We start from the raw sequence: 21,966 nt of genomic DNA, 5'->3' as shown, positions 1-21,966 counted from the left end.
CAAACCAAGAATGTTAGAATTATTAAGAAGATCATCAGCACACGCAAATGCAATTTTACATTCCCCTCTTTCCAGCAGTAAGGGACTCATGCTTAAAGTGCTCAGTCCCTCCCCTCACACATATCTGCACTGCCAGCCCTCTGATGGAGCTGGGTGAGACCTAGGAATTTGGCAGCCTGAAGGCCAAGGGAACTTAACAGAAAGTTTAGACAAGCAAATCCAACTGTTTGCAGTGAAAAACTTGTGTTCTCTCTCTGTGAACACTTGTTTTCTTTGAAGACACACATATCACATCTTCAGCTGATGCAGATTGGCCCAGCAGCGCTGAAGTCACCTGTACCGGTCTCCATCCAGCATGAACTGGGTCCATCTCTTTCTTTTCCACTTGTTTAATTTCCTACCCCCAGTCCTTGCTGTGCACACACAAACCCTTCCAGCACGCTTCTCCTGGCTGCAGAGGGGCCAGCAGAAAGTATGCGCCATGACTTGGTGAGATGTGGTTTGCAACACCACCCAACGCCTCACATGGAGACCTTAGAGCAGCTCCAGTGCCTAAAGGGGCTATAAGAAACCTGGAGCTTTGGACAAGGGCCTGTAGGGACAGGCCAAGGGGAATGGCTTTAACCTGCCACAGGGGAGACTGAGATGAGCTCTTAGGCAGAAGCTCTTCCCTGTGAGGGTGCTGAGGCGCTGGCACAGGGTGCCCAGAGAAGCTGTGGCTGCCCCATCCCTGGCAGTGTTCAAGGCCAGGTTGGACACAGGGGCTTGGAGCAAGCTGCTCCAGTGGAAGGGGTCCCTGCCCGTGGCAGGGGTTGGAGCTGGGTGAGTTTTAAGGGCCCTTTGACCCAAAAGAGTCTGTGGTTCTGTGATTCTCTTTGGGTGGGTATGCAGGAGGAGGAGGAAGGAAAGAGAAGGACCTGTACAGGTGGCTACAGGAGTGTGTGTATGCACTTGCTCCTTGGGCACAGCTAAAATATGCACAACAAACCTTGCTGTATGAAAACTTGCTGTGCTTGTCTGTGATTCTCAACACCCACATCTTCAGTAGCTTAGAGCTGTGCCTCAGGCTCATCACTGTCACTCTTGTTTCCTTTTGGGAAGTAATTTTCAGTTTCTGTGGATAGTTTCAGAGAAAATCTCCATGCCACTTGAACCAAGAACCAGGGAAGAAACAGGGCTTTCTCCCAGTGCTAAAAAGGAGTTCAGATAATTTTCTTGTGCACGGATAACAAAATGGGTTTGGATTCAGCTTGGACAGACACATCCACACTCGTGTACATTGGCAAAGGTGGGTTTGCAAATGATCAAGCTCTGAAGAGGGAAAATATGTTTTATCAGATGTTTTTAAGCTTAGCAAAATTAAAGGATGTCTTTGCCTTCCTGTACACCAGTCTGAGGGCTCATTTAGACAGAGCAATATGACTAATTTTAGTGCTGAAGTTACACTGCTATATGATCTTCTGAATTAAACATCTACATGGGAGGTCCATCAGATCTGGTTTAGTCCTTCAGTTGCTTTAAGCAACATAAACACTTTAAAATAAAACAACTGATGACTGTCACAGCTCCTCTGCCTCTGAAGAAACCAGTCAAAAGGCTCAGAAAACAATTCTGCCTTGCTGAGATTAGAGTACTATTATCACAGACTTTTAGTTGATAAATGAAAACAGCTTTTATATAATTCTTTAGATGCAAATATGCATCTCTCCTACTACTGATCAAATATTTCTGATTATAGACCTAATATGTTGTTAGATTTGTATTTGTTGTACATTTGTTGTGGGGAAAAAGTCTATTTTTGTATGGTCTTATATTAAGATTTTTTCTCCATTTTTTATTTGGTAGTCTTCACTGGAGTGTTAACAAATTAACTTGGTTTCCTCAGCTGTTGGAAGGCAATGGTTTTATTGATGTCCAGTAAAGTAATCAACTGCTGTCAGAGAATTCCACTTGATTTTCAATAGATGTTCTATAATAAACAGATAAGGGTGCTGAGGCGCTGGCACAGGGTGCCCAGAGAAGCTGTGGCTGCCCCATCCCTGGCAGTGTTCAAGGCCAGGTTGGACACAGGGGCTTGGAGCAAGCTGCTCTAGTGGAAGGTGTCCCTGCCCGTGGCAGGGGGTGGGACTGGATGAGCTTTAAAGTCCCTTCCAACCCAAACCATTCTATCGTTCTATGATTTGTGCACAAACACGGTCTCAGAAAAGATCTTTACTTTGCTCACCCCATCACCAAGCCAGCCCCTCTTTAAACAAGCCACCAAATGCCAATTCCTAGAGCACTGTAATATGCAGAGAGAACCACTATATTAGGAGGGCAGAGTCTGACACGCTCCTTCTAAGCCGTCATCCACCACAGCAGGGATCTGGTCATTCTGTGTATCACACACAGTCGCACGTGCTGAAGAGCACACTGGAGATGTGGGTGTGCATGTGTGACCAAACTCCAGACAAATGCAAATCAACACGTTCCAAACAACCTAAACATCAACAAAGCCTCAGGCAACATCATTAACTTTGTATGACAACAACCACTTGTACTAAAATAGACATAAATACAATTCTGAGTACTGCATGAGTTTGCTTTAATTGTGACGTCCATTTATGTAACTTATTTTCAAATCTGAGGTCACCTGTAGTTTGCATAGGCAGTGTTATGCTAAGATCTCACTAAAATACACTCCAACATTTGGATGGGTCTCATTTTCCCTCACAGTATCACTTTCATATATTCTTTATATATATTTATTTCTTTATGAACACACAGCAGTCCTGATAGTACACTGGCATTCCCTTTTCATGCTCTATTTTGTATGGCAAACAACCTGAGCCAACTGTAATGCTCACAGGGGAAGCTTCAACCATGAATCAATGGTATAATGAGAAGGGGAGAAGGAAAGTGAATGATTTTCACTGTTTTATTTATGAAGAACTTGCTATATTAAAACTAATGACAATAGAAGATGGCTGGAGACAACATCACGGAGATGGTACATCTCCTTTGATAGAGCAGATAGCACATATGTCTCAGAATGATGGATAACATACAAGATAGAGGGAACAAAGGCAAACCTGCATGTTTAGAAACATGACAGTAGTATTTATACTATCCAGAGGCATAAAGCACACGGGTTTCCTAGGGTCAGACATTCAGACTAATCATTGGGCTGGTATGAAATTAGGTCCTTTTTGGTCCATGGACTCACAGTAATTTGCTCCACCTGGTAACTCAGCCCTAAATGCACACTCTTCACCAGCTAACAGGTACTACTGTTTTCTTTCCTGGTCTGCAAATGGATCGATTTCACTTTTGGAAGCTGTATGATGTAACAGGTTGATGATTAAGGCTAGATGATGGGGCTCTTTTGCTCCCCCTTGACTTTGGCAGAACTTCTATTTACTGAAACAGATCCCATGGCACTGCTGCTGTGTGGATTCCTTCTGTGTGCTGCATCATTTGGGGTTCATCATTGATCAGCAGCAATTTCAGAGTATATACATTTCAACACCTATTTGCAGCAGTTGCTCGTTGCAGTAGTTGTTCATCACAGATGTCACAACAGCATCTCATCCAAAGACATGATGCCTTGCAAACACCAGTAGCCAATCAGGCACTGCAGGTGGGCAACATCCCAGGGATCTCTAAGTGAATCCTAGAAAATTAATTCACTATAAATGAACATTACATTGCACAAAACTATTCTTTTAAGCTCTATTTAGGGAGTAAGTCTTAGAGCCAGACTCAGTGGACAGTGCTGTTCTTAGGACACAGAGGCGAACTGGAGCTTACTCATGTGAGAAACACAGCTTGAGTGCAGCCAGGCCTGCAGGGATGGGGATTCTGATTTCCCAAGGTGGGAGGAGAGGTTCATGCTCATTTTAACCCAGGAAGACATGTGGTGGGATTTACAAAACTGTTCAGCATGTGATGGTCTAACCAGAAGCCAGAAGGAACTGCTGGTCTCGCAGCTGCTCGTACAGAAGCAGTGATACCCAACACTTGTGAAAGTCACACCTATTGTGTAAAGCCGAAGTTTAAACAGACTTCCCAAGTAACACACAGATAGTCTACGTAGTAAGTTTGCCTAAACCGAAATGTAAGCTAAAGCAAAGAAACAGTGGGAAGGAGCAGGGGTTCTCAGGGCACCTGACAGACTCAAACCTCCCCTAAATACATGGAGGAAAGAACTCCTAAATTCAGTACATTTCAGAATTTGATTTAACCATGAATTTTAAACAGAAACCAAGTTCCCTGACCCTTTTTTGGGAAACGCACGGCCAACACGGCCCCGGGCAGCAGCACCCCTGCCTAGCAGCTGAGCCCACCACCCTAGCACCGGCTGCTGCCAGCACTTCGACAGTGACACTGCTGAGGTTTCCCCAGTAAAAAGACCCAAAACAACAACAACAACAAATCCCAAACACCACCCAAAGAAATCCCAGACAAACAAAACCCAAAACTGCCACCTGCACTCCGGGCTGCACTCCCACAGTGTGAGCAGAACGTCAAGGGAGGGAACAGTACCCCTCTGCTGTGCTCCGAGGAAACCCCCCTTGCAGCCCTGATCCAGCTCTGGGGCAACATCACAGGAGGGACGTGGAGCTGTTGGAGTAAGGGCAGAGGAGGCCACGGAGCTGCTGCAAGGGCTGGAGCAGCTCTGCTCTGGAGCCAGGCTGAGAGAGCTGGGCTGGGGTCAGCCTGGACAAGAGAAGGCTCCTGAAGGGGAGACCTGAGAGCAGCTCCAGTGCCTGAAGGGGCTGCAGGAAACCTGGAGAGGGGCTTGGGACAAGGGATGTAGGGACAGGCCAAGGGGAATGGCTTTAACCTGCCAGAGGGGAGACTGAGCTGAGCTCTTAGGCAGAAGCTCTTCCCTGTGAGGGTGCTGAGGCGCTGGCACAGGGTGCCCAGAGAAGCTGTGGCTGCCCCATCCCTGGCAGTGTTCAAGGCCAGGTTGGACACAGGGGCTTGGAGCAAGCTGCTCCAGTGGAAGGGGTCCCTGCCCGTGGCAAGGGTTGAAGCTGGAGGAGCTTAAAGGTGCCTTCAACCAAAACCAGTCTGGGATTCTGGGATTCTATGAGAATAGTATCTCAATGTAGGTCTTAGCAACTCTTAAAAAAATGTTCCTACTCCTCACTCCCCAGTGTACCTGTTTACTCCTGTGTCTTTGTTCATTTTCATCTCTTTGTTCACTACCTGTTTGATAGTGCTGCAAAACCTGTCTTGGCCAGCCAGAACAGATAAAATCTAGTAATATTTTCTGCAGTCTGAATGGAAAGCAAAAGACAAGCTTCAAAAGTGGCCATAAGGTCACATTCATGGGCCATAATGGTTGTCTTCTGGCAGCCAAACTAGTTTTAAGATGATGCTTTTCATCTGATGAGTGTTTAAGATGATGCTTTTCATCTTTCTCCTTATCAAATCTTTTATGTGGGTTGGTGTCATTTAAAAGCAGAAAACGTTCAAAAAGTAGATCTGAAAACACATATAAGAAATAATATTCAAAGCAGACTGTCTAAAACTGATTTCCTTAAGTTTCATATGATGCCAGTATCAGCAAATAATAACAAAACACTGATTAGTTTCCAATAGGAAACACATGTTGCAGCCTCCTGTAATTTTTAGTCTACTTTCAAATCACTCAAATGTGTTGGGAAGCGCAAACATCCCATTTGAGCAACTGATTTGGTCCAAACTGACATGGGAACCCTGAAATATTTCTTAACAACATGTTGTTTTGAACTGTGGAGGAGCACTAACAGGACCTAAAATACACAGCAGCACTCGGCGCCATTAGTAAAGAAGGTGCTCTGGAGACTGCACGTTGTTACGGGTGTGATGCTGCACTGTTGTAAATTGCTATTTGCTGTAAACTGCAGCAGTTTGCTTCAGCCTGCAAACCCACAAACACTGTACACAATTTATGGAGCAGACTTCCACTTACCAAAGAACTGTAAAAAAATGTAATCATGTTACATTGTGAGCTGTGGCTTAAATGTCTCCATGGACACAGTGAGTAGCTCTTATTGTTCATACACCTGGAGCCTTTGGGTCTTTCAGCCTACGCCACCTAGCACATGGTACTGAGACTTTGCTATGCTTCTGCTAAGTCTTGGATGAAGTGTTGTTTTCTTTCTGACACATATTCCTAAGCGCAATTAACATTATATTTATGTTTAACATTATTCCTTAAAATTATAATTTTAAAATTATAATTTACAGATTGTGTGGCACATAGCAAGATGATACATTTACTGGAACTCATATAGAAAAAGAGTAGGAAGATGCAAACTGTTACCAGTGGCACTTATTTCCAAAGCTACCTAAGTTATTATATGGGAATGGTTTTAAACTAAAAGAGGGAAGAGTCAGGCTGGACATGAGGAAGAAACTGCTTACAGTGTGGGTGGTAACACAGTGGCACAGGTTGCCCAGAGAGCTGGTAGATGCACCATTCCTGGAGATATTTAAGACCAGACTGGATGTGGTTCTGGGCAGCCTCCTCTAGCTGAAGATGTCCCTGCTCATTGCAGGGGGTTGGACTAGATGAGATTTGAAGGTCCCTTCCAACCAAGCTATTCTGTGATTCTAATACATTTTTTCTTTTTCTCCAGACAGCTTTTATGCCTTTTTACAAACATGACAAAATGTTAATATTGTTTTCCTTCGAGTGGCTTATCAACACAGAATTAGAGTTCAGCCTTGCTCTCCTCAAAGATAAAACCTTACCTAAAGTGAGAACGCTTTCAGTCCTCTCAGGCTGGGTTCCCCTCAGGTACTCCATCCTTCCTGAAGTGCCTGTGACACTCCCTGTGAAACTTCTGTCCCTTTGAAGACCTGTGGCACAACCAAGACCTGGAACCCAGGAGGGAGCCAGCCACTCTAAAGTGCAATCTCAGTCTCCCCTCGGGCAGGTTAAAGCCATTCCCCTTGGCCTGTCCCTACATCCCTTGTCCCAAGCCCCTCTCCAGGTTTCCTGCAGCCCCTTTAGGCACTGGAGCTGCTCTCAGGTCTCCCCTTCAGGAGCCTTCTCTTCTCCAGGCTGCCCCAGCCCAGCTCTCTCAGCCTGGCTCCAGAGCAGAGCTGCTCCAGCCCTCGCAGCATCTCCATGGCCTCCTCTGGGCTCTCTCCAACAGCTCCACGTCCCTCCTGTGCTGCTGCCCCAGAGCTGGATCAGGGCTGCAGGGGGGATCTCCCAAAAGCACAGCAGAGGGGCAGGATCCCCTCCCTGAGCTGCTGCTCACGCTCTGGGGTGCAGCCCAGCACAGGGGGGGTTCTGGGCTGCAAGTGCTATGGTGTATGTGTGTATGCTATGTCACCAGGGCCACCCTACGGACACCAATTTTCTTACCTACCCCCCACATGATACAGCTTGAAAACATCAAATTAATCTGGAATTCAAACATCTGTAGCAATACCCACGTCACCCAACAAGGACCATGGACTGCATTCAACTTGAAAATGCAAAGAACACAATCACATCACCTGTGAACCAGGTCATGGGGGTTTCCTGTTACAGTGAGCAGTGAATGTGCAGGAGGAAAACACAGCTGATGTCATCTAACCTCTGAGTTACCTAAGAAGTAAAATCAGGTAACTTTTGCTGAGAAAAAACGAAACCCCAAATGAAATCCAAAAATCCCCAGAAGAGCAAGCAAATGACATTACCCACATCTCTGACAGCAGCATTCCAGAAACTGCAACTTACACACAGATTTGTTGATTCAGATAGCACATACTACAAGAGCTAAATATTCTGACACACACTCAGAAACTCACAGTGGATTGTCAGTTATCTGCTATGCCATATCACTGCCAAGCTGCAAAGGAGCGCAGCGTGTTCAAGACACACATTCTGCCTTGAAGATACCAAGTAATAAGGGAAGGCTGCACGCAATTACAAGTTTGCTGGGCTTCTGCAATGTAGAAATCATAGAATGGTTTGTGTTGGATGGGACCTTAAAGCTCATCCAGTCCCACCCCTTGCCACAGGCAGGGACCCCTTCCACTAGAGCAGCTTGCTCCAAGCCCCTGTGTCCAACCTGGCCTTGAGCACTGCCAGGGATGGGGCAGCCACAGCTTCTCTGGGCACCCTGTGCCAGCGCCTCAGCACCCTCACAGGGAAGAGCTTCTGCCTAAGAGCTCAGCTCAGTCTCCCCTCTGGCAGGTTAAAGCCATTCCCCTTGGCCTGTCCCTACAGGCCCTTGTCCCAAGCCCCTCTCCAGGTTTCCTGCAGCCCCTTTAGGCACTGGAGCTGCTCTCAGGTCTCCCCTTCAGGAGCCTTCTCTTGCCCAGGTTGCCCCAGCCCAGCTCTCTCAGCCTGGCTCCAGAGCAGAGCTGCTCCAGCCCTTGCAGCAGCTCCGTGGCCTCCTCTGGCCTCGCTCCAACAGGTCCCGTGTAAGCAATTCTCTAGGCTCCCAAATAATGATGTATTGAACTTCTTTAGAGCCAATGACCCAGCATCGTGCTCAGGGGTGAGCAGGTATCTTCTATGGTGAGGCCAAGGTGGTGCTGTGGTCACAGCAGCCATTGGAGGGCTTTGTGGTGACTTGCCCAGACTGGATTTTGTAATACTAACTCCTGTTCCACGCTATAAACTAAAAGCTTAGTTTAGGGGGGGAAATTATGTGTTTCTTTATGCTTTCCTTGGTCATTCAGCACTTTGATCTGTTGTTGCAGTGTGCCTGGTGCTCTGGTTGAAATGCAGGGTGCAGTGCAGCCTGGAGGTGATCTGCCGTGACTTCAGTGTGTTTTGTACAATTGTGGAGCATAAAGATAGTCTGGATTTAAAGCTGCTGAGAAAACTGTTACAGTCAGGTCTCTGTTAAATTCTTGCCATTTGTATTACGAGACATACTAGTCAGACACAGACATAAATGCAGAGGACAGGGAGATGGGACAAGGTTTCATCACTGGCTTTGCTCCTTTCCTCCTGAGTTTTGGTCAAGGCAGTTAACTGCTCTGTGGTTGAGTCTGGTTTAACTCTTTCTCATGCAGGCACATTAATTAGTACATTGATATTTTAAATGTAATATGTAACACAATGAAGAAAATTAATAGTTTATCTCTGTAAGAGGAAGAGGAGTGGAAGTTGTTCTGGAGGAGAATGCCAGGAGAAGACCAGGAGATGGGGAATGTCTGGAACAGTACTGTGGTCTGTATTTGCTGGGCTTCCACCCTGACAGCCGGCTGACGACTCGAGCTGCCTCCGAATCTGAATTTGCTGTTAGAGGCATCTCCTTTCCTTCCCTTCTGTCAGGCACTGACTGACACTGGGTGCCAAGTCTGCATCAGTGACCTTTGCAATATTTGATGGCCATGATGATGCTGTGAGGGCTGGAGCAGCTCTGCAGTGTTCAAGGCCAGGCTGGACACAGGGGCTTGGAGCAAGCTTGGGCTTGGAGCAAGCTTGGGCTTGGAGCAAGCTTGGGCTTGGAGCAAGCACCTTCTAGTGGAAGGTGTCCCTGCCCGTGGCAGGGGGTTGGAACTGGATGAGCTTTGACGTCCCTCCCAACCCAAACCAGCCTGGGATTCTACGATTCACTCAGGTATCCAGCAGGATTCTTCACCACAACAGCATTCTTTGATTCCACAAGAAATATTTCTGGTGTAGGAACTCATATGCTTTGCCTATAGCAGTCTGTAAGGAGCTAGAGGTTCAAATGGTCCTGCTTCAACTAATTCCAGCCAATAAACGGCACATTTTACCAAAAAAAAAAAAAAAGGAAAAAAAGGAAAGTACACCAGATACACTCTAATTTTACATTCCATAGCAACTGCTGCAATTGTATTTAAGGGTATTCAGTGATCATGAATGCAGAGAAAGAAAATCAGAAATGGTTATAGGGTGATCCAGGTGATGCTGCACTTGTTTAGACACAGGCCAAAGAGCAGTAGAAGTTTAAGCCCTTTTGTTTCCTCCTCCTGCCTCGATCCAGAGGTTTGGTGAGATGGTCAATAGAGGGGATTGAATATTGCTCATGTTCTGACTGTGGGGATTGTATTCCCCAGTGACGACCACTGGCTGTTTCATGTGCTCCCCCGTTATTCTACGTTCATCTAAAACCATAATGAAAACCATTTGCAGCCTTTGTTGTATCTGGCAGTAGAAGGCAGAGGCCTGTGCAGTGCCCAGTGCTAGGCACGCACAATGGGACACTGTTCAGCATCGTCACAGGAGCAACACAGACCCGAGCTGGAAGGGTAAATCACAACCACATGGCTCACACTTAATGAGTGTATTTTTATACACATGAGCAATCGCAAATGCATACCGTAACCATGTGTGCTCCATGTGCAAAGCCCCCCAAAACCAAAGATATCATCTGATCACCTAAGACCAGTCTGCTGTTCACACACAGTGCAGACAAGGTGTCATTGTGCCAAAGGAGCACAGGAGGATCTATTTTTTTAGAACAATGAGTATACATTTATTAGGGTTTGGTTTTTTTTAATCATTATAATTTGGCCATATCAAATCCAGCTTTTCCAGATAAAAGAGTGGCACATACGACACAGAAGCAATGTTCCTGACAGTTTCCACATTTCCATCACCTTCCATTGAGGTGTTAACAGCAAAAAGGAGGTTTAACAAAAAAATCACAACTAATGACTCCTTGTAGAAATATCTCATTTCTTTTTTTCACTGGTTGCATCCTTTCAGTAAGCCAGAGCATAGAATTACAGAATCAACGGGTTGGGAAAAAACCTTTAAGCTCATCAAGTCCAACCTTTACCCCAGCACTGTCAAGGCCACCACTAAACCACGTCACTAAGGGCCTCATGAAAACTTCAAGGAAAAATGCTCTCCCTGAGAGTAAATGTACCTCATTTTTTTGCTGAAAGAGGAAAACACAATGAAATCCATAAGCCATTAAACACAAACAAAAGGGCAACTGTAACTCCAACTGCTCTCACCTCACACAGTTCTAGATGATCACATTAACAACTGCAAATAGAAAATTTAAATACATTCTTGTTTTTACAATCTTTTTTTTTTTTTTTTGGTCAAAATACACTATTGCTTAACTTCCTGCTTTTCTCAACTACTCGCTAAAACTAACTGATAAGATACTAAAACCTGTGGACTATCCAATTAGAGGCTTGCACCAGTTAACTGTGCCACTGTAAGCACATGAACACCACAGTGCAACTTGGTGTCCTCACACCTCCTCAGGTCTCTAGACACATTACTAAGCCATGGCCTCATCAAGATATGTGTCACTGATCATTCCTTGGGGATGTGACTGGGAGGAAGCAAAGACAGGAACTCCTTCCTGGGCTGCTGGCTGGGGGTCCTTCACACGTTGTCAGCCAACTTTACCCAAAGGCTCAATAGGAAGGGTTTGCACTCTCTGAGACCAGAGGAAAACCACCCCTCACCAGGTAAGAAGCATCCAGGGCTGGGATCCCAGGGCTGTAGAGCACCAAGCACCCAAGCAAAGCTGTAGTCTGATCCCACCACACTACCAGAGACTATGATCACAGGGACACCACTGTCCTTCAGAGAGTATTCTTCAGGAGGGTCTGAGCTACTCAGTCATTACATGGAGGGGGGGAAAATCCCCTCAGGAGCAAGTCCACATGACAGATCTTGTAAAATGTGCTAAACACTTTGTTATTGCCATTAAATTCCACATGGACGGTATTCAGGTGTAAGAAACAGCTAGGGAACATCCTAAAATAGATTGTGCATAATGCCCTAAAATAGATTGGGCACAGGCTTAGCTTTTTCAAACAAATATCTAGAAAGGAATTATTATCCATCTCACTCAGCAAGTATTAGATTTTCTAATACATACCCATATGACAGTGTTCCCAGCCACAGATAAGACGCATAAAATGGTTACTATGAAAACTCCAGGTGATTTTCACAAAAAAAAAAAAAAAAAAGCACCCTAGTGCTGCAACAGCACACCTTTATATTAGAGAGTCACAGACTGGTTTGGGCTGGAAGGTACTTAGACCTCATCAGTTCCAACCCCTTGCCACAGGCAGAGACACCTTCCACTAGAGCAGCTTGCTCCAAGCCCCTGTGTCCAACCTGGCCTTGAACACTGCCAGGGATGGGGCAGCCACAGCTTCTCTGGGCACCCTGTGCCAGCGCCTCAGCACCCTCACAGGGAAGAGCTTCTGCCTAAGAGCTCATCTCAGTCTCCCCTCTGGCAGGTTAAAGCCATTCCCCTTTGTCCTGTCCCTACAGGACCTTATCAAAAGTCCCTTCATTATTTCCTTTATTCTAGAGCTATTCAGCAGTAAAGACAAAGCCCCAGGGAACCAATTCCCACTGATTTTTCTGTTCTGACACTGCTTTATTTTATTATATTAAGAGCCAGCACCTGGTAAGGGTGCAGTTCCACTACTACTGAAATGAACAGGCACTTGGGTGCTTGTAGGACTGCTCACCAAACACAATGGAGCTAAAGGTTCAGGATGCTGAAGGGCACTCCTTAATTCATACTCTTTTTCTAATGTTCCTTTTTTTATTAAACAAAAATTGTGCTTAATCTTCATAATATTTTATCCTTTCAGAGGCAAAATCTGTGCAAAACCCCTCTTAAATTAAAAGAATCCTTATATACAACACCCTTCCGTCTTCTATACATACTCTCAGGTACCAGTGCACCAAGCAACATACTTGTAGACCAGCTCTTCCCACGTTACTGTCCACACTTAGTATTACTTAGAGTTGTATTTTCTAAAGCATACTTTAATTTGGAGAATAACTCCATGATTTCTGAGCTGACACAGCAAAACCTCCATGTTCAGGCCAGCTAAGCGCTCATGCTACTTAAAACTTCTCTTTGCATAAACTGGAGTAATCAGTTCTTTTCACAACTAGACTCAGTCTTAGTTACACTTTTTCAAACTGAAACCTTGAGGTGTTCTAAGGAGAAAGTTTAAACAGAAGACACCCAGGCACTGTAAACCTAGAGGTCTCTAAGAGTGATGCTCAGTCCTAGAGCAGAGAACTGATCAAAAGAAAAATGTCTGTTGGGCTTCGAAGCCAGCTTTGCAGACCTAGGTGCTGCATGGGCATCCATTGGAAACCTGTCCACTACTTGGGCAGTGGCTCAGAAGAGGACAGGAGACTCAGAAATGGGGAAGCTGATGCACTTTTTCCATGGATACCTAAACACGGAGCCTATCCTACCATTCAGGATTGAGCACTATGCCAAGTGTTTATCCTGGGGATGTCAGCTTTACAATACCACCGTGGAAAAGTGAAGGGTGAACTTCAGTTTCCATGCAAGCTTCTTTTTTTTTAATATTCAACCCTTTTAATCTTCACCCAGTACAGGCTTTCAACCCTTTAGCCTATTTTCTCTGCAGACACAACTGCAGATAAAACTTCGTATTTAGAAATCTGCGACCCAAATTGAGACTATACTTTTAACAAACACTTGCAAAGTATTCCTGCAGCTGTGATTTATACTGTAGTGGCCCAGGAGACTCTCTGAGGTCAACTTCAAGTTTTAATGGCATACTAAAACTCTGACATATTTCCATTCTGAACCTCAAGCTCCTTCTCAGAGCACAAATGGATGTGAAATGGTAAGACAAGAAGCTGATTTAGCCATGCCAAAGGACAAGGAACACAAGGGCTGGCACATGCAAAACCAACTTGCTTTACCATCCACCAGATTCCCAATGCTTGGGAAGTTGGTGTCAATCATCACTGGGGGACCACATAACAGTCCGAGGCCCCAAACCCAGCATCAGTTCTGGGACGCGTATGCCCCGTGTTTTTACATCTCTGCAGCCCCAGACATGAAAAAAAAAGAACTTTTTAAAAGATATTAAATAGATCTAAAATGAAAAAAGCCTCTTAGGTTCTCTGAACAACTTTCAATATATAGTGTAAATAATGGTATGCTACTGGAGGATTAAAATGGCAGCGATTTCAACCTGAAGACAAGAAGCATTTTAGCAGTTTTATCTTAAGGTCAGATCTTCTCCACATTCCACACTGACAACTCATATTTTTTAAAAAAGGAAAAAAAAATCGTTGTCTTGGTTTGTCTGGGTTGTGCTCCCTCCAAGGCAAACAATACCCATTGAAGTGTCCTTGTGGACACTTTACTGAGGATAACTGGCATGCTTCGTGGGCTCTGCAGAATCAGTTCTAACCAACTTGGGTTTCTCTTTCTGCTGAGACAGAGCGGAAGGGACAGTGTTCTGGTAGAGGTATTAGCAAAGCTCATCCACGGTAGCTCCTCTGGGCAATCCCCCAGTATATCACTGAGTATAAATCTTCAGGAAAACATGGAATAATCTTAAATATTGAGTTACTGAAAGAACTTACCGCGTCCCTATCTGAACTCGCACACACTAAAGACAATCACGCTGGGCATCGTATAGTTAACCTGCGTAACTCCCTCCACTGTGATAACACTAAAGCAAACAGCACCATATTTTTAGAATTATCCTCATCTTAAAATTTTTTACAAATATGGCCACAGCTCGAGATTAGCCTATGGAAAAGAGAGGACTGCAATGCTGCCATGCAAAACCAGGCCTGCATTAAACAGGACAATGCTGAACACTCCAGTGGGAGGGCAGAATCTCCCCATACACAATACTTCAGTTTTGCAGTGTAACAGACAAGTGCTTTTCCTAACCCAGCCAGAGATCATTCTAAGCACCGAAGCACCTGGATTAACTCTCATGATAGAACAGAATCATAGAATCACAGAATAGTTAGGGTTGGAAAGGACCTTAAGATCATCCAGTTCCAACCCCCCAGCCATGGGTGAGGACACCTCACACTAAACCGTGTCACCCAAGGCTCTGCCCAACCTGGCCTTGAAATCATAATTTTATGCTGCTGTGGCAACAGCATGAAATACTTCTAGATAAGTAAAACTTTTGCAATTTTACTAAGTCACTTACTTCAGCTGCACTTGGGACAATTAGTATCAAAGTTTAAATACTCATAGGGTGGAAAAACAAATACAAAAATACTTGTTACTTTATTTAGCAAGTGATTGTTTGATCCCACCCCATATCAACTGGTCTATGTGGTAAGAACTAGTAACAGAATATCCGCGGCAGAGAAAATAATTTACTTTCTTTCACCTACAGCTGCAATGAGTAACCAGGTACAGATTTCTAGTGGAACAAACGTGTACAAAAGGACTTGACTTGCTTGAACATCAGGTTCTGTCTGTGGAGACCCCCCCCCTTGCAGCTCTGATCCAGCTCTGGGGCAACAGCACAAGAGGGATGTGGAGCTGCTGGAGTGAGGCCAGAGGAGGCCACGGAGATGCTGCGAGGGCTGGAGCAGCTCTGCTCTGGAGCCAGGCTGAGAGAGCTGGGCTGGGGCAGCCTGGACAAGAGAAGGCTCCTGAAGGGGAGACCTAAGAGCAGCTCCAGTGCCTAAAGGGGCTGCAGGAAACCTGGAGAGGGGCTTGGGACAAGGGCCCGTAGGGACAGGCCAAGGGGAATGGCTTGAACCTGCCCGAGGGGAGACTGAGATGAGCTCTTAGGCAGAAGCTCTTCCCTGGGAGGGTGCTGAGGCGCTGGCACAGGGTGCCCAGAGAAGCTGTGGCTGCCCCATCCCTGGCAGTGTTCAAGGCCAGGTTGGACACAGGGGCTTGGAGCAAGTGGAAGGTGTCCCTGCCCGTGGCAGGGGTTGGAGCTGGGTGAGCTTTAAGGTCCCTTCCAACCCAAACCAGTCTGGGATTCTGTCATTCCGTAACACTCCTGTAAGAGACAAGACCCATGCAGACCTGTTGTTAAAACATGACCTGCTCCAACCCTCAGCAGTTTACATCCCGAACCTGTCAGCAAACCAGCCCTTGTGCTTGCAACGGCAGAAAAGAGACTGAAGAGCAAAGGGACTCAAGGTGTCCCTGGAGCCAGCAGCTCCTGAGCCACGCACAGACTCATAGAGCATGGCTAGCACTGTCACCAGAGCAGAGGAGAAGGCATTGCTCTTTGCACAGCACAACCGTAACATGCTTTGCCCATACCGCTCCACCAAGCCAATGGGCTGTCTTGTCCCACCTCATCTAATATAAGCCTGCACAGCAGCTGACACAGAAAACATCTCCTCCGGCCTTCAGCGCAGCCAGTACAAGGCTGTTTGTCCATCCAGGCCCACTGGTGAGGCAGCAGAGTGGCTGGGCACCTGCTGATCCATCAGCACATGATGCAACTCCCTATTCCTCTTCTCCTGGCCTCCTCTAAGTACCAAAAAGCCATCTCGCACATCGACAGGCTTTACAGCAGAGCAGCACCTACAACCCCAGCTACTGCTCTTGCCTGCAGTCCTGCCACTGGGCAACATGCAGGACGATGCCAGGAGCTCCCGTTCAGGAAGGGACCCAGGATCTGGGGACATAACACAGACATGCTATGACAGAATGACTGAGGAGCCAGGAAAACACAGACCACTGAGGTTGGTTTTTTACAGCAAAGGTCTAGGAGCAGTTGAGATGTGTGGGATTTCATCAGACCAAAGAGCCACATCAAAGAACATAGGCTCCTCACAAAAGAGGAGTCTAACCACCCCTGTCTGCTTTAGCACTATTTTCCTTTTGCCATAAGATCATCTCCATCCTCTCCAGACGGAGCTTGCAGCTGCTTGTCTCAAGCTGTTCAGGCAAAGGGGAAGCACGAAATGATGAAACTCAATTTAAGGAGAAGTCACAATCAGCATTCTGCAAACATGCTGGTGGCTCCATAGCTCAACACACTTCATGAACAGTGTTCCAGGCTCTTGGGTGATGGCTTGTTACAACATGGAGTTGTAAGAGAAGGATGCAGACAGCTTTTGGAAAGAAAAGGACAGAGCCAGCAATGACAGGTTCTTTACCCTTTCTTCTTATAGATCAGCAACACCACCACATGGGCAAGGCTACCAAAGTCCACTGACTTACAAAACCAACACAGACGCCTTATCTCTATCCATCAGGAGTATGGATCAATCCAGCCATACGGTCCAACGCAGCAATTTCACTGCATGCAGGCCCACCACCACAATGATGGCAACTGGCAGGCAACAGCAGGGAGCACTCTGAGGCAACACCTCCCCAGCCACGCAGGGAGGGACCACTCAGACCTTCCTCAGGATTAACTCATGATTTCTATGGAAAGCTCAAACACCATTTTGCAAGAGAAATCCTCTCCGAAAATGGTAATAAAAATGATTACTGATATCTAAAAGCCCAGAAGAACTCGGAATCCCTCCCTCTGGCACCTGTATTGGGAAGCAGCAGAGAGCAGTGAGCTCCAAACTGTAGTCAACAGCACATCATCAAACCATTGGCAGTGGTCTGGAGAGCACTAGTCCAAACGCTATGGCTCCAACTCCCCATTTCCAACTTCTAACCCACATTAAGTAAGGTTAACACACATTTGATTTTTTTAGAATAAACATTTACTATCACAGCTGCTGAAGTTGCCACAGGGATGAGACCCAACTTCAGACACAAGGACACTGTGGCTGCCAAGTGAATAAAACCATGAAAAACATTTATTGAAATAGCTGGAAACCCTGGTCAGAAAGGGAGCATGAATACACCCAGAACAGAAATGACACTTTTTATTCTGAGACACATGCTGTACGTCATGTTAAAAAGAGACACAAGTAGGGTTAAATGATTAAAAAACTGGACAAGCCTCCTTAACAGTATGAGCCTTGCAAACCTGCATGGGTTTGGTTGCAGCAGTTTCCATATAAACACTGACACTACGAGTACTATGAGTGTCTAAGAGAGGGACAGGACGATTTCATACAACTAAATCCTGACATTTATTTTTCTTTGTTGAATATTTCTTTGTTCACAGAACACCAGGAAAAGCAATCAGGGGCATGTATCCAGTGTTTTCTATCCAATCACTCCGCAAACTTCTCTCATACGATTATCTGAGGTTCTGACGCTGTCGAAGGTGTCCTTCTCCTCAGTTTTCTTTAGAATCAATCTCTGGATGCTTCCGTGAGCTAAGCAAAAAGGGGACAACACTCCTGCAACAGACCTACAACTCCATTCTGCCCCTGCACACCACAAAGTAAAACACCTTTGTGCCTACATAAGCTATTGCCCCTGACTGCGCATGAAATGTTTTCTTGATCAGCTACAACTGATCTCTTTTCATCTGTTTTAATCAAAATTCACCAGCGTATGCAGGCAGCTTAACTCCTTTTGCTGTTTCTCCTTTCACAAACCCACTCTGACACCACTTTGCATAAAAATCTGTATTTTTTCACATTCTTAAGTTTTCCAAGTTTCACGCACGCCACATTTGAAGCTTCTCTCCAGCCTCTACATCAGCCTCACCCTCTCAACTGCACCCAAGTCTTAACTGACACACGGGCCAGTACAATTGCTTTAAGCCTCGCGGCCGGAACCACACATATAGAGAACCCAACACTGGCACTAGAACTACTGATTTCAGTATTTTGCTGGCAGAACATCAACCCCAGCAACACAGCAAAGGTTCTTTAATGTTTTTTGGGGTGCAAGGGTAGTTTTGGGGAGTATCTGCAGCTGACCCAGGGCCTACTCGGCATCTGCGTGCTGCAGTGGCAGCAGACACTGCTTCTGGCCTTCACCTCCACCAACTATTTTGAAACAACTGTCAGAGGCGCTCGAAGGAGAGTTATGGCTTCACCTTCCTGAATACCTGTCATAAAACGCGCTCATCCAGGTGGTTTGCCGGATTTTAATTCCACTTTTTGCACTTTCCATCACTCACGGAGAACTGCCGCAGAGCCAGCAACCTGCCATCCTCCTCCCCGGCAGCCCTCCTCCTCACCTTCCCCTGGCCAAGGGGACCCCCGCCGGCCCGGGACGCGCCGCAGGACGGTGCCCAAGCGGCTGCCCGGGCAGTTCGGTGTATTTTAAAGTTCTCGGCTCGCCGGCCACCAACTTCCCCGTTTCCCGGAGGAAGACAATAATAACAACCGCGCTCTGAAGTTGCGCCCGGCCGCCCCAACTCCAGCGCGGCCGCACGCCCATTGTCTGCCGCGCCGGCGCTCCCGAGGGCGGTTTGGGGGGAAACGAGCCGAAAAGGAGAGTCCTCGCCCCGGCCCGCCCCTCTCCGGATCCCACTCCCCCGCCGCCGCTTCCCCACCGCCCGGCGGCCGCCGCCGCTACAGCAGGCCCCGGCCTCGGCGGGCAGGGCCGGCGGCGGTGGTCGGGGGCAGCCGCCCCCCGTGAAGGGCCGCCGGGTCGCGGCGGAGATGCCGGCGGGGCGGGGGTGCCCGGCCCGGGCTCCGGGGCGGGCTCTGGCCGCGCGGGGTCTGCCCGGCCCGGCCCTCCCCGCCTCAGGGCAGGCGCTCGCCCCGCCCGGCCCCGGTTTCGCCTCGCCCGCCGCCCCTCCGCTGGAGCTGGGCCCCGCCGCGCTCTGCTCAGCCCTCGGCCCGCCCCGCCAAGGGTTAAGCCGCAGGGCTGGCGGCGATGGAAGCCCTGTCAGCGGGGAAACACCCCGGCTGCCCCCCGCTCCGCCCCGCGCTCGCCACCCCGGGGAGCCGCGGAGCACCGGAGGGGGGTGGGGGGGTGCCCGGAATCCTCCCCGCGGCCCGGCCCGCCGCCCCGAAGCCCGCTGACACCGCGCCCGCCGCCCTCCCGGCCCGCACCGGGCCCCGTGCGGGACCCCGGCTGCGAGAGCCCGGCGCCGCGGTGCCATCGCCCGGGCGGGCGGAGGGAGCGTCCCCTCCCCGAGCAAGCACAAAGCCCCCCCCCGCCCCGGTGACACCGGAGCCCCGCTCATGGCTGGGGGAAAAGGGGAGGGGGGGGGGGGCTTTGTGCGGGAAATCCCGCAAAATTGACAAAACACACACAAAAAAATATCTCCAGCGGGGGAGAGCGGTGGGAGCCGGGCAGTGGCTCCTCCTCCTGCTCCTGCTCTCCAAAAAGGCCTGTTGGAAAACTGCACACGGCGGCGGCTCCGCGCCCCGCGCTGCGCGGCGAGAAACGGCGGCGAAGGGCGGCGGGAGCGCGGCGGACGCGGGGGGAAAGGCCCGATGCCTTTGTGTTACCTGCCGTGGAACCAGTCCTTGCAGGCGTCGCACTCGATCATGAAGCGGGTTACGTCGTAGGGCAGCCTACAGATGCAATAGACGGGCACCGTCGCCATGTTAGCTCCCTCCCGAGCGCGGCGGGGCGCCCGGCGGAGCGGGACTGGCAGCGGCTGCTGCGCGGGGCCGCCTCGGCTGCTGCTCCCGCCGAGCGCCGGCGAGGGCGCCGAGCCCGGGCGCGGAGGGAAGGAGGAGAAGGAAGGGGGGGGGGGCTGGAGAGTGGGAGGAGGGGGAGAAAACAAAATAAAGAGATAAAAAATATCCGATAATGCAGGTACGGCTCCTCAAGGGCGGGCGGGCGCTGCCAGGAAAACAACAATGCCGCCGGGCTCCCCAAAGTTTGGCTGCATGGCTCCTTCGGCTCCGCGAGCGCCGGCCGGGCCGGGGCTTTTTGTTGTTGTTGTTGTTAAATGATTCTTATTCAAAATGTTTGGCGAAATGCGCTCCGTGGCGTGCCCCCTGGTGACAGTACAGTACCGAGCTCCTCATCAACACCCGAAATGTGGCCCTTGCCTCGTAATGTCCTTACGTCAGCTGCCAGCACCGCCGCCTTTCCTCCGCCGCCGCCGGGGCTCGGCGGGCGCCGGGGGCTCGGGGCGTCCGGGCGGGTTTACACCCCGAAGCGCGGGGGTGTATGAGGAGAGCGGGCCAGGCGCGGCTCTGCCCCCGGGCTGGGGGCCGGCGGAGGGGGGACTCCAAAGGTCGTTATCGGGGTGATGCTACCGGGGCGACGCCAAAAGTGTGCCCGCAAAAGCGAAGCGCAGGAGCCCTCCCTCTTCGAAGGACGAGCCACCGCGGGGCAGGGACGCTGGAAAGTAGCTGTAAGTATGGTGCTGCCCCGCCGGCAGCAATAACGCCTGGGGCTGGGGTCCCGGTGGTAACGGCGGGCACGGGCCTGCGAATGCGCACGGGTGCTGATTTTCGTTGAGAAATAAAAATAATGACCTTCGGTTTAGTTGGTAGAATTGTGTTGCTCCTGTTAAAGTTACTCACCTCTGCCCGTGGCAGCCCTTCCACCACTGCAAGCAGGGCTGCTGCCCTAAAGGGGGTGAAAATAAGAGCATCACAGAATGGGTTGGGTTGGAAGGTTCCTTAAGGCTCCTCCAGCTCCAACCCCTGCCCCTGGGGGCAGGGACCCCTTCCACTGGAGCAGCTTGCTCCAAGCCCCTGTGTCCAACCTGGCCTTGAGCACTGCCAGGGATGGGGCAGCCACAGCTTCTCTGGGCACCCTGTGCCAGCGCCTCAGCACCCTCACAGGGAAGAGCTTCTGCCTAAGAGCTCATCTCAGTCTCCCCTCTGGCAGGTTAAAGCCATTCCCCTTGGCCTGTCCCTACAGGCCCTTGTGGAAAGTAAAACAAATAAATCCTTGTAAAAAATAAATCCCTCATGCCTATGAAGGACCAAAGCAGGAGGATACTGCCTGTGTGCTGCAAGGGACATGGAGACATGTAACATCCATGTACCCTGAACCTCCCAACCCCACAGACACCAGCTTCCTCTCAGATGGAGATGGCACAGCAGCAGCAGCAGAAAAAAAGAGGAACCCTCAAGTTCTTCTGCATTGAGATGGATGATGCAGAACCTTGGTCCCCCTCAACAGTGAGATGCTGAAGGTGGTTAAAGTGATAGTCCTGTGGGGTGTTTAGGAGACCAGTGTCCCAGGGGTGTTCGGTAGCCACTGGCACGCTTCCCTGAGAAGTGCTAGAGCTTCCTTCAAAGTACAAACAAATGGAATCCCAACCAAGGTGTGATTTTAATTCCACTTACGATGGATTCAGCATCTGGAATCCATCTCATTTGGAAACCTATTTATCTTAGAGCCAAAAAAAAGATGGACATTTCTCTTCTTTCATCAGTCCACAGAAGTCCTCTGAAATCACATGTGGAGGACAAGGGGAATTACAGGGGGCAAATAACATCAGTTCTATGATTTTCTATAGAGA

At 48.7% G+C, this 21,966-nt stretch overlaps 1 protein-coding gene across 4 annotated transcripts in view; it reads right to left on the bottom strand.

The window, feature by feature from the left end:
- Positions 1-20,568, bottom strand: part of PHF2 (PHD finger protein 2) — an 83,140-nt gene extending 62,572 nt beyond the window's left edge. Inside the window, exon 1 of one of the 4 annotated variants that reach the window (XM_057413791.1) lies at positions 19,985-20,568. In XM_057413791.1, the coding sequence (XP_057269774.1) occupies positions 19,985-20,082 (98 nt within the window). In that variant the 5' untranslated portion in view covers positions 20,083-20,568. The remainder of the gene's footprint in view (positions 1-19,984) is intronic. The other 3 variants (XM_057413790.1, XM_057413789.1, XM_057413788.1) reach the window with 3 other exon arrangements.
- Between the last annotated feature and the right edge of the window lie 1,398 nt (positions 20,569-21,966).

This window comes from Pezoporus wallicus, unplaced genomic scaffold (assembly GCF_028554395.1).
Source record: "Pezoporus wallicus isolate ANWC-B61680 ecotype Strahan unplaced genomic scaffold, APGP_CSIRO_Pwel_v1 contig_8649, whole genome shotgun sequence".
NCBI lineage: Eukaryota > Metazoa > Chordata > Aves > Psittaciformes > Psittacidae > Pezoporus > Pezoporus wallicus.
The sequence above is the reverse complement of the archived record's forward strand: the minus strand, read 5'-3'. Positions and strand labels throughout refer to the sequence as shown.